The sequence below is a fragment of the Rhinoderma darwinii genome, chromosome 3 (genome assembly GCF_050947455.1).
Source record: "Rhinoderma darwinii isolate aRhiDar2 chromosome 3, aRhiDar2.hap1, whole genome shotgun sequence".
In the NCBI taxonomy this organism is placed as follows: domain Eukaryota; kingdom Metazoa; phylum Chordata; class Amphibia; order Anura; family Rhinodermatidae; genus Rhinoderma; species Rhinoderma darwinii.
In genome coordinates, this window is record NC_134689.1 from 396,441,772 (window position 1) to 396,455,203 (window position 13,432).

Here is a 13,432-nt window from a genome sequence, read left to right on the forward strand (position 1 = left end):
AATACCCCTATTCTACCATATACATAGATGCCCACCATTACTCTCAGTGCCCCATCGCTAGTATAATCATGTGATGTCTGCAGGTATACGACAAAATGGCCGCCTGTGTTCTACCTCGCTTACACAAAAGGTTGTAGGAGACGGCATAGGACCCCCATATGATGGTTGCCTGCCTTTGTTTCTTCCCCCCCATCCCCCATCTTCTACTTTTTATTTTTTCCCTCCCCCTTTTTCTCTTTGCAGGTCATCAGGAGGGGCTGGTTAACCATCAATAATATAAGTATCATGAAAGGAGGGTCCAAGGAGTACTGGTTTGTGCTGACGGCCGAGTCCTTGTCCTGGTATAAGGATGAAGAGGTAAAGACGAGACGGGATTGGGGGGGGGGGTCTCTTTATTTCATGCACTTCACATCCATATGGTTTCCATCAGTGACATAACATGTGCACATACTCAGCGATGCGTCTCCTCTGTGCTCGTCCGTCCCAGTTTAACCAGTGTGTAGACTACTGTTCACTTTATATCCGACGAACACGTAGTCTGAACACTGGGAGAACGGGGCCAGCCTCGCTCCAAACTCGTCTCCCCGCAAGGTGGTCCTTGGGGCCGGCGGCCGACCCCCTCGCAGAATAAGTGGTTCATTTGTGCCCCTCAGATTGGCACCTATTGCCCTCCCATACCTCACCTTCGATATAGAGCCATATAACATTTTGACACATCCCTTTCCCTATATAAAAGCCTTGGACAAGAACATACCAACATCTGCAATTAACCCTTGATAAACCATACCCAACTGACCCTCGTTGCCTTGACTTTCTGCCGTTTTAAAAATGGGTGAATACATTTTTTTTAAAAATATATATATACTTGCATCATCCTTCCCGTCACTGGAACATCCCTGTAATCTTCTACTACACCCCCCGCAACATGCCATACCCCACTAGTCATCCCCACCAACAGACCTCCCTGGTCCTAATGATCTTTTCTATCCCACGTATCACCCCATCATCCTCATCACCACCACCACCACCACCGTCCATCTACCGGCCCAAGAGCAGATCCCAGGTTGCAGATCTTACCAGTCTTCCCCAAAGCCGAGAGAATGGGATAAGCGAGCGAGTGACTGCAGGGTCGTCCAGGCTGCCCATGACGTGGCATTGAAATGCTTTGAGACTCGGGAACACATTTGTGGCTATGCAGGAAGTGGGAGAGGAGGGGTTAGGAGGCCGTTGGGGGGGGGGGGGGGACTTCTGACTCCATCACCCTTCATGGGCCAAAAATCCTCCCAGACACTTAAACTGTTCCAGATGTTTCATATCCAGCCGAAACATGTGCTCCCTTCCTGTAACCCCTCGCGCTCCAGTTCGAGCCAGTTTGTATTGGCGAATACACAAGACCCTCCGCACAGTTTTCTCATCTTGGGCGACATGTAGCTGCAATTAAACACTTCATTAATACCCATTTATCACGTTCGCCTTATGTGTGCGCCCTAGAGGGTAAAACACCCACATCTGTAAGACTGCCCGCTCCTGTCCCGCTAACGCTAAGTAATTAGGCTTCAAATGGTCGAACGCCAGTCTAGTTGCGCCAGTTTCCTGTCCGTTTGGTCATACAGTGATCGGCTCTTCTGTGCCCCCTGCAGGAGAAAGAGAAGAAGTACATGCTGCCGCTTGACAACCTGAAGATCCGGGACGTAGAGAAGGGCTTCATGTCCACCAAACACGTCTTTGCTATTTTCAACACCGAACAGCGGTGAGTAAGTCTGTAGGAGGTGGAGTATATATGAAAGCGATGTAAGGGCCAATCTAAACACGTACCCAGAGAGATCTCCCACGGTGTGGAGAGTTTACCCTAATAACTCATTGAGGATGTGGGAAATATTGTGCACTTGCTTTCTCCACTGTCAGTAATTCTCAGGGACGACCTCTTAGAGGGGAAGCACAGAAAACCTAAAAGGGGGGATCCCTTTCATGGGAACCCTCTCTATGACCCCATATGCCCTAATAGGGGTGGTCATGATAAGACTGCTACAATAAAGGGGTCATAAATGTTGGAATACCCATCTATAGGCTGTCTGATATGCGGAGGTCCCGTGACCCCGAAGGGGAGAGCTGGCCATGTGTGCGACACTCTACAATGTAGTCTGGGATTTACGGAACCAGCAAACGTATACGTTAAACGGAGACTGACTGATGCCTTACACATTTGTCACATGGCAGCCGTTTAGTGTATATGCCATGAAAAGCTCATGACCTATATTTAACGGATGCCTGGGACTATTTCCATACAGTGGCATCTGTCACTTATAGGCTACCATGTTAAAGTTAGTATGCACGTTGTTGTTTTTCTGGACTCCAGTCTCCTGCGCTATTCAATACAGGTTTTCTTTGCTGTACCGGCCAGACAGAGGCCATATAGACACTCATTGGGCCTCTGTCTGACAATGCAGCCTGTGGATATGTTTAGCGTGTACTTCGGGAGCTTTCCTGACACGTGCACTAAGTGAAAACAAAAAGCGTGATGTGAACTGCCCCTAAGACCGAGAAACCTATGTGGATATATGTGTGAACTCTCTGGGCCTCGCATCGCTGCTCTGCGTATATATAAAAGGCTAGGTCCACTTTTGCATTTTTTTTTTATTATTGCTCCAATGCAGCATGAAATATATATATATATATCTTTGCACGTAGTCTTGATTGAAAGTCTAGCGTTCTGCATATACAGCTGCTGTGCAGTCCTATGTGTTTCCATGGTTACTGGATACACACCCGGTGTTGTCGGTGCAGTCTATGCTTTGTGTTGCTGTCTTACCCCTGCCTGTATGTTAGTAAGCAGCGTGGGGCGCGTGTACTGGAGACTGAATCTCTTCCTCTGCTGTCCTTCCAGGAACGTATATAAGGACTTGCGTCAGATAGAACTCGCCTGTGATTCCCAGGAGGATGTGGACAGCTGGAAAGCCTCTTTCCTCCGAGCCGGAGTCTACCCTGAGAGAGACCAGGTTAGCAGCTACAGATGACGGGTTAATGAACCCCTTGTCTTATGTTGTATTTCAGCTCTGTACAAGTGATGCCCTTGAATTGTTCCAATTTTAGAGATCTGTGAGTGCTCTGTGTAGTCATGTGACATTGGGGGGGAGTAGTATGGCCGCTCTGTAGTCATGTGACATTGGGGGGGGAGTAGTATGGACTCTCTGTGTAGTCATGTGACATTGGGGGGGGGGGGAGTAGGATGGCCGCTCTGTGTAGTCATGTGACATTGGGGGGGAGTAGTATGGACGCTCTGTGTAGTCATGTGACATTGGGGGGGAGTAGTATGGATTCTCTGTGTAGTCATGTGACATTGGGGGGGGGAGTAGTATGGATGCTCTGTGTAGTCATGTGACATTGGGGGGGAGTAGTATGGACGCTCTGTGTAGTCATGTGACATTGGGGGGGAGTAGTATGGCCGCTCTGTAGTCATGTGACATTGGGGGGGGGGGAGTAGGATGGCCGCTCTGTGTAGTCATGTGACATTGGGGGGGGAGTAGTATGGATGCTCTGTGTAGTCATGTGACATTGGGGGGGAGTAGTATGGACTCTCTGTGTAGTCATGTGACATTGGGGGGGGAGTAGTATGGACTCTGTGTAGTCATGTGACATTGGGGGGGGAGTAGTATGGATGCTCTGTGGTCATGTGACATTGGGGGGAGGAGTGTGGACGCTCTGTGTAGTCATGTGACATTGGGGGGGGAGTAGGGTGGACGCTCTGTGGTCATGTGACATTGGGGGGAGTAGTATGGACGCTCTGTGTAGTCATGTGACATTGGGGGGAGGAGTATGGACGCTCTGTGTAGTCATGTGACATTGGGGGGGGGAGTAGGGTGGACGCTCTGGTCATGTGACATTGGGGGGAGTAGTATGGACGCGCTGTGTGGTCATGTGACATTGGGGGGGGGGAGTAGTATGGATGCTCTGTGTAGTTATGTGACATTGGGGGGGGAGTAGTATGGACGCTCTGGTCATGTGACATTGGGGGGAGTAGTATGGATGCTCTGTGTAGTCATGTGACATTGGGGGGAGTAGTATGGACGCTCTGTGGTCATGTGACATTGAGGTGGAATAATGTGGATGGCTGTTAAAGATGTGGTGAGGTCTCTCTAAATCAGTGGGCCAGATATCGGCATGTCCTGGCTGGTGAGGCCCCAGTAGAGAATAGTGTGACCCTGCAGTGGGGGTTCGGATGTTCTTCTCTGCCAGTGACACCTCCACTATTTTCTTAATTTTGCCTTCCAGACCGAGAATGAAGATGAAGTCCAGGAAAACACATTCTCCATGGACCCGCAGCTGGAAAGACAGGTGGAGACCATACGAAACCTAGTGGACTCCTACATGGCAATTATCAACAAGTCCATACGTGACCTCATGCCAAAAACCATAATGCACCTCATGATCAATAACGTGAGTTTACCTGTGCGGATGAACGTTATAGAGACATCCCCCATGTCCTATGAGGGTACATCACATATTTTTTTCATTTGCAGGCGAAAGATTTCATTCACTCAGAACTGCTGGCGTATCTCTACTCTTCCACTGACCAGAGCAGCCTTATGGAGGAGTCGGCAGACCAGGCTCAGCGACGAGACGAAATGCTCCGGATGTACCATGCGCTGAAGGAGGCGCTGAATATCATTGGTGACATTACCACCAGCACGATCACCACCCCTGTCCCTCCACCGGTGGATGACACATGGCTGCAAAACTCCAGCAGTGGACACAGGTCCGTACCATAGGATGATCATCACCGCAGGGGGTTTCTGTAGGTTAATCCATTTTAAAGAGATCTTACCGTTTCAGCAAATCCAGGTAATTCTTTGCGTAATGAAAAGTTATACAATTGTCTGCATCAGTTCCTCATGGTTTTCAAGACCGCTGCTTGCCGTCATTCAACAGGAACCGTCATTGTTTTACGGGATAAAAATATCTGTCCTGGTCATTGGATGGTCGCACCCACACTGCTGTGATAACTGCACTGTAACGAGCCATGCAGCTGTTCATCACATGACCAGGACAGATACTTAGTAAAGTTCTATACAATGGCAGCAAGCCGAGATCTTTAAAGCCGTGAGGATTTGATACAGAAACTATATGGGAGCGTTGTATGACTTTTCATAAGACAATGAATAGGATTTATTTGCTGAATTGCAATCTCCCATTAAAGAGGCTCTGTCACCAGATTTTGCAGCCCCTATCTCTCCTATTGCAGCAGATCGGCGCTGCAATGTAGATTACAGTAACGTTTTTATTTTTAAAAAACGAGCATTTTTGGCCAAGTTATGACCATTTTTGTAGTTATGCAAATGAGGCTTGCAAAAGTCCAAGTGGGCGTGTTTAAAAGTAAAAGTCCAAGTGGGCGTGTATTATGTGCGTACATCGGGGCGTGTTTACTACTTTTACTAGACGGGCATTCTGATGAGAAGTATCATCCACTTCTCTTCAGAACGCCCAGCTTCTGCCAGATCACGCTGTGACATCACTCACAGGTCCTGCATCGTGTCAGACGAGCGAGGACACATCGGCACCAGAGGCTACAGTTGATTCTGCAGCAGCATCGGCGTTAGCAGGTAAGTCGATGTAGCTACTTACCTGCAAACGCCGATGCTGCTGCAGAATCATCTGTAGCCTCTGGTGCCGATGTGTCCTCTCTCGTCTGACACGATGCAGGACCTGTGAGTGACGTCACAGCGTGATCTCTCGAGAACACGGCTGTGTCTGCACTGCCAGAAGCTGGGCGTTCTGAAGAGAAGTGGATGATACTTCTATACACAACGCCCAGCTAGTAAAAGTAGTAAACACGCCCCGATGTACGCACATAATACACGCCCAGTTGGACTTTTGCAAGCCTCATTTGCATAAATAAAAACGTTACTGTAATCTACATTGCAGCGCCGATCTGCTGCAATAGCAGATAGTGGTTGCAAAATCTGGTGACAGAGCCTCTTTAAGTAAGAAGATTCTGACACTTTCTAATAGTCAGCTTGTTCAGGGGTTTTGTCTGCTACGAATGATACGCTTGCTCTGGGGTTACCGTGGTAGCATCTGGCTTCTGTGCATGGACTTCCTGTCATGTGATCTCCACTGTTGTTAATGTGTTTGAGTGGAGATCACATGACAGGAAGTCCATGCACCATTAAATTCTCCTTTTATTTGAGGAGCATCATGTGACGCCGACTCAAACTCACTCTTACTTTTTTTCTTTCTCCAGCCCAAATGTACAGAGGAGACCGGTTTCCACCATCTTGCCTCCAAGCCGCCCGCCTGCGGTAAGGGGCCCAACTCCGGGGCCCCCACTCATCCCAATGCCTGCAGGGGGCGCTGCGTATCCACCCATCCCATCCCGCCCAGGTCCTGTGGCTGCCTTCCCTGCTGCTAACAATGACCCATTCTCTGCACCGCCACTGATCCCATCCCGGCCGGCTCGTATACCTCCGGGTGTACCTCCTGGTGTACCCAGGTAAGAAACGCCCCATGTTTTACCCTCCGTGCCATGTGATGATAATGCATGATCTACAGACATCGCAAAGCTAAAGTACTGAGAACGTTGCAGTGTTGTATCTCTGTAGATGAGTGATCTGTACAAAGCAACTAGTTGTCACATTTACTTTCCTTCAGTGGGGTTCCCCTTTACAGTGGTAAAGGGCAACCCCATTGTAAATGACGGGCTCACAATATCTTGTAGGTTTTATCTCCGTGAAAGCATTTTATTATTATAGGAGCAGATCTAAGCCAGTAATCACTGCCGCTTTTAAGTATTACTACATTACAAGAGGTAGAGCCCCCAACACTACAAGTATATGATAGCGACAGGTGTAATTTGTGGCATAAGACTTAAAGGGCATGTTCACAATTTTACAGTGTATACATAGATAGATATGACATACTTCGAATTGATCAGAGTTACTGCCTGTATTATATCTCAGAGCTGCATTCGCAATTCTTCTGGTTGCTATTGGAAACAGTCTACAAGCTTGTTGTCGGGCACGCCCCGAATAGCTACGTTGGGCTGCTGTAATGCAGGACAATTTGTTTTTCTACAACGGATTACTGCACAGTACCTGGTGTAATGTTGCCACTTCCCAGAGTCACCAGAGCAAGTTTCGTGCAGTCATTGAGTTGGCAGGGAATGCTGCTCTGCTTGCTGTCAGGGAATAGGAACTTCCTTAGTTGCATACAGGTCTAATACTTCTCACAGCTTCTACGATTTTATCCAGACTAAACAATCCTCTGTGATCCGTGATCCAAATACATCTGCAGTGGAAATCTCGCTCCTGTCCTTACATTTTACCTGCACTGATACATTGTAACAAACTATATGTCCAGACTGTTTAGCTCACAGACAAGTAATCCATGGACAGGACAGGCCGGGTCCCCTAGAGTAAGAACCGTTCTTTGTTAGCGGCTCCCCTCCTTGTCTCATTGAGGGGTTTCAAGGCAACGGACCCCCCTCTGTGATGTCCATATTGTCTTGATGGGACCGGCTCATTACATATATCACTGGCTTACAATGCATTGGATAGATCATTCATTGACAGAGATCAATCTGCAGCTTGTGTAATTCCATCTGATAATTGTGATCCGGATAAAATGGTGCTCTGCTTATGATTCTAATCTACCTATTAACTGTGATGATAAGAAAGCGTCAGGAAGGTGTGACATTCATGTGTGACTCCCGCATCTTAACCATCTCTCTTTATGTCACTTCCCTAAAACCTCTTCTTTTTTTTTTTTTTTTTTATTATTGTTTTGCCATTTTTTTTTTTCTTCCTTTTTGCAGCCGGAGACCTCCCGCCGCCCCAAATCGGCCCACCATAATCCGACCTGCAGAGCCCTCCTTACTAGACTAAGCACCAGGGGAAAATTAGAGCAAAGTTATATGGCATTGCATTCCTTGTTTGGGAGAGGGGATTTACGCGCAGGGTGTTGTTCTCCGTTATCACAGATACCAGGCTGCCCGCGGCACCTAATCTGCTCTTGCCACCTGCGCCACCGACCAGTACGCTAGGAATAGACTTTATACACTTCCATGTGATCCATTAGAGACTGATTAATCGCACACAAGCATTTATGGCACATTCGAGTCGACCGCAGATCCTGACTGGACGCTGGGGAGCAGCTGTGGGTTCCCTCGATGGCAGCCGACCAGTATCCATTATACCAGTGATCTGCCACCTGTGGCTCTTCAACTGATGGGTGGGAACTACAAGTACCCAGCTGGGATTTGTAGTACCTCCGACAGCTTAGAGCACCACAGGTGGCAGCCCTCTGCTTATGAAAGGGTTCAATGAGAAGCAAAGTCTATTTCTATGTCTACAGCCTGATCTAAGCGGAAGTCGAATAAGAGAAATTCAATGTCGAGTGGGGAAAAAATTTCTTATGTACCATGTGTAATATATATACATACGACATCCAGTAAGAGCTGGGTAGACCCCCCCCCCCCCTGACTATTTAAGCCGGTTCTGCCTGTTCCGAGCATGGGACGTACCGTTTCTATCCTGATGAAATATTGTAACGTTTTTAGAACTTCCCCAAAAAAAGAGAGTCCTTAATTTAAGTCTCTATAAAATCTAAATCCTGTGAAGATTTCTTTTTTTTTTTTCCTTTCCTACAGAATGTAGAGTGTCATTTCTCTAGAAATCAGTGCCTTACAGGTGAGGGTGGTAGAGGAGTGGGTATGACGGGCATGGTTCAGAATCATCCACATATTGATGGTGGTAAAAGACTTGACAAACTGCATGGAGGTGGTGCAGGAGACTGTGGTGGAGCGTGAGGCAGGTACCGGTTATGGCTAGGTTGGGGAATTGCTTTAGTAGCAATTCCCCTAATACGGGGGTTACTAAGGGAATTGTTCCCTTTAGATCAAAACTCCCCCCAACTCCTCCTTTTAACATATGAAATGGTCTCATCTGAAGGCAAAGGTCATTTCAGTAGTGGGGATAAATACTGGACCCTGGCCGTGATATGTGCAGACATAAATGGTTAGTTCTTAAAGGTATAATACACCATTGTGCCCGTCCTCCGTGCCATGCACAACTGCTCCAGGCATCCATGTTTTGCACCCCCCCCTCAATACACCCCTTTATCTGCGGCATTGTGTTCCCAAGTACCCTTTAATCTACCAAACATTTCTCTTAGCACTTAGTTCCTGGTATCGGCAGACAACATGGCGGACCGGTGCTCCCTCCCTAGATGGGGTGACCTGCCACAGAGCATCATTGTCCGCCAGTTAGTGCAATAAAAGGGAAAGTAGCGGAACACACAATGCTGACGGATACTTCAGCCCAGAGTTTATAGTTCAGTATTCGGCTGGCACAGGCTCCTCCCCTTATTATAAAGGTCTGTAAGCTCCCCGTATTCTCGGATATATCACTATCTACAGTATAACGGCCAATTAACCCCTATATCACATCATTGTCCACATCATGGAAATGTTCGGCTCCGCCCACTTAAGTGATTTGCTTTCCACCTCAGTTGGCAGATGTACAGTCATGTGACAACTAAGCTCCTCCCATGGAGAGAGAAATTTACAAAATAGCATTTGCAAGTGACGTATCTTGGGAAAGCCCATATTTTAGTTTTTTGATTTTTAAGCCTAGTGCGTTCCTGCAGCTGAAATACAAGTAACTTGTACAGTAAAATACCCCAGCCCCTCACCCAATTACCTGCCTTTCAGCTGAACACAATGGGGGCAGCTTTAGTCGTGGAATAGGCTATGGCTGGGGTCTAATGTACAGGGGGGAGAAGGGATAGGTTTCTAGTAAATACTGTTCTTGTGCCCAAATAGTAACAGCCCCGGGTTATGATCCTGCTGCAGGGGACGGCAGTGCACGATGTTCATACAATACTGGTAGACCTGCTGCAGAGTTGTCCGGTCGTCCTCTGCACTGCTTGTCCTCTGCACTGCTTGTCCTCTGCACTGCTTGTCCTCTGCAGCCCCCACTTCTATTCTCTTCAGAGGAGGTTCCCATTATGTCTGTTTCATCAGTCGCAGTCAGAGAGGAAAAGAGGAAACGTCATGGACTCTGTGACCGTTCTTTTTATAGTTGTAAAGGAGCAGCTGGTTTGTTACTACCGACAAAAACTGTGTAAAGTTTACCTTCCCGATTCTGTATCTTATTAATAAACTAAAATAAAGGGAACTTTATCCTCCTGGTGGTCGGTGATTTCACTTCTGGGTGTCTGTCTCCTTACTATGGGTGTATTTATTCTCATGTGTTTCAAATATGGCTATTAATATATCGTATACCAACAATTACTCATCCTATTACTCATAACCCCCCTACATTTATAACCTCCTCCTATTACTCCATATAACATCTCCCTATATCTCCTCCTATTACTACATATAACCTCCCTATATCTCCTCCTATTACTACATATAACCTCCCTATATCTCCTCCTATTACTCCATATATCCTCTCCCTATATCTCCTACTATTACTCCATATAACATCTCCCTATATCTCCTCCTATTACTCCATATAACATCTCCCTATATCTCCTCCTATTACTCCATATAACCTCTCCCTATATCTCCTCCTATTACTACATATAACCTCTCCCTATATCTCCTCCTATTACTCCATATAACCTCTCCCTATATCTCCTCCTATTACTACATTATATCCTCTCCCTATATCTCCTCCTATTACTCCATATATCCTCTCCTATATCTCCTCCTATTACTACATATAACCTCTCCCTATATCTCCTCCTATTACTACATATAACCTCTCCTATATCTCCTCCTATTACTACATATAACATCTCCCTATATCTCCTCCTATTACTCCATATAACCTCTCCCTATATCTCCTACTATTACTCCATATATCCTCTCCCTATATCTCTTCCTATTACTCCATATAACCTCTCCCTATATCTCCTATTACTCCATATACCTCTCCCTATATCTCCTATTACTACATATAACCACTCCCTATATCTCCTCCTATTACTCCATATAACATCTCCCTATATCTCCTCCTATTACTCCATATAACCTCTCCCTATATCTCCTCCTATTACTCCATATAACCTCTCCCTATATCTCCTCCCTATTACTCCATATATCCTCTCCTATATCTCCTCCTATTACTACATATAACATCTCCCTATATCTCCTCCTATTACTACATATAACCTCTCCTATATCTCCTCCTATTACTACATATTAACATCTCCCTATATCTCCTCCTATTACTCCATATAACCTCTCCCTATATCTCTACATTACTCCATATATCCTCTCCCTATATCTCTTCCTATTACTCCATATAACCTCTCCTATATCTCCTATTACTCCAAATAACCTCTCCCTATATCTCCTATTACTACATATAACTCTCCCTATATCTCCTCTATTACTCCATATAACATCTCCCTATATCTCCTCCTATACTCCATATAACCTCTCCCTATATCCTCCTATTACTCCCATATAACCTCTCCCTAATTCTCTCCTATTACTCCATATATCCTCTCCCTATATCTCCTCCTATTACTACATATAACCTCTCCTATATCTCGTCCTATTACTCCATATAACCTCTCCCTATAATCTCCTCCTATTACTCCATATAACATTTCCCTATATCTCCTCCTATTACTCCATATAACCTCTCCCTATATCTCCTCCTATTACTCCATATAATCTCTCCTATATCTCCTCCTATTACTACATATAACCTCTCCCTATATCTTCTCCTATTACTACATATAACCTCTCCCTATATCTCCTCCTATTACTCCATATAACCTCTCCCTATATCTCCTCCTATTTCTACATATAACCTCTCCCTATATCTCCTCCTATTACTCCATATAACATCACCCTATATCTCCGCCTATTACTCCATATATCCTCTCCCGATATCTCCTATTACTCCATATAACATCTCCCTATATCTCCTCCTATTACTACATATAATATCTCCTCCTATTACTCCATATATCATCTCCCTATCTCTCCTCCTATTACTCCATATACATCTCCCTATCTCCTCCTATTACTCCATATATCCTCTCCCTATATCTCTACAATTACCCATATAACCTCTCCTATATCTCCTCCTATTACTCCATATAACCTCTCCTAATCTCCTCCTATTACTCCATATAACCTCTCCCTATATCTCCTCCTATTACTACATATAACCTCTCCCTATATCTTCTCCTATTACTCCATATATAACCTCTCCCTATATCTCCTCCTATTACTCCATATAACCTCTCCCTATATCTTCCCTATTTCTACATATAACCTCTCCCTATATCTCCTCCTATTACTCCATATAACATCTCCTATATCTCCCCCTATTACTCCATATATCCTCTCCCGATATCTCCTATTACTCCATATAACATCTCCCTATATCTCCTCCTATTACTACATATAATATCTCCTCCTATTACTCCATATATCATCTCCCTATATCTTCTCCTATTACTCCATATAACCTCTCCCTATATCTCCTACTATTACTCCATATATCCTCTCCCTATATCTCCTCCTATTACTCCATATAACATCTCCCTATACTCTCTCCTATTACTCCTTATATCCTCTCCCTATATCTCCTCCTATTACTCCATATAACATCTCCCTATATCTCCTCCTATTACTCCATATAACATCTCCCTATATCTCCTCCTATTACTCCATATAACCTCTCCCTATATCTCCTCCTATTACTCCATATAACCTCTCCCTATATCTCCTCCTATTACTCCATATATCCTCTCCCTATATCTCCTCCTATTACTCCATATATCCTCTCCTATATCTCCCCTCCTATTACTCCATATAACCTCTCCCTATATCTCCTCCTATTACTCCATATATCCTCTCCCTATATCTCCTCCTATTACTCCATATAACCTCTCCCTATATCTCCTCCTATTACTACAGATAACATCTCCCTATATCTCCTCCTATTACTACATATAACCTCTCCCTATATCTTCTCCTATTACTCCATATATAACCTCTCCCTATATTTCCTCCTATTACTACATATAACATCTCCCTATATCTCTCCTATTACTACATATAACCTCTCCCTATATCTCCTCCTATTACTCCATATATCCTCTCCCTATATCTCCTCCTATTACTCCATATATCCTCTCCCTATATCTCCTCCTATTACTCCATATAACATCTCCCTATATCTCCTCCTATTACTACATATATCCTATCCCTATATCTCCTCCTATTACTACATATATATCTCACTATATCTCCTCCTATTACTACATATAATATCTCCCTATATCTCCTCCTATTACTACATATATCCTATCCCTATATCTCCTATTACTCCATATAACCTCTCCCTATATCTCCTCCTATTACTACATATATCCTCTCCCTATATCTCCTCCTATTACTACATATATC

The 13,432-nt window shown here is 45.1% G+C and overlaps 1 protein-coding gene across 3 annotated transcripts in view; it reads left to right on the forward strand.

The window, feature by feature from the left end:
• Positions 1-13,432, forward strand: part of DNM2 (dynamin 2) — a 104,803-nt gene that overhangs the window by 77,805 nt on the left and 13,566 nt on the right. For 2 of the 3 annotated variants that reach the window (XM_075858998.1, XM_075858999.1), the window contains 7 exons: positions 244-357; positions 1,641-1,750; positions 2,885-2,996; positions 4,270-4,434; positions 4,518-4,753; positions 6,239-6,487; positions 7,808-10,179. In XM_075858998.1, the coding sequence (XP_075715113.1) occupies positions 244-357; positions 1,641-1,750; positions 2,885-2,996; positions 4,270-4,434; positions 4,518-4,753; positions 6,239-6,487; positions 7,808-7,877 (1,056 nt within the window). In that variant the 3' untranslated portion in view covers positions 7,878-10,179. Of the gene's footprint in view, positions 1-243; positions 358-1,640; positions 1,751-2,884; positions 2,997-4,269; positions 4,435-4,517; positions 4,754-6,238; positions 6,488-7,807; positions 10,180-13,432 lie in introns of those variants that run through there. The other variant, XM_075859000.1, reaches the window with a different exon arrangement.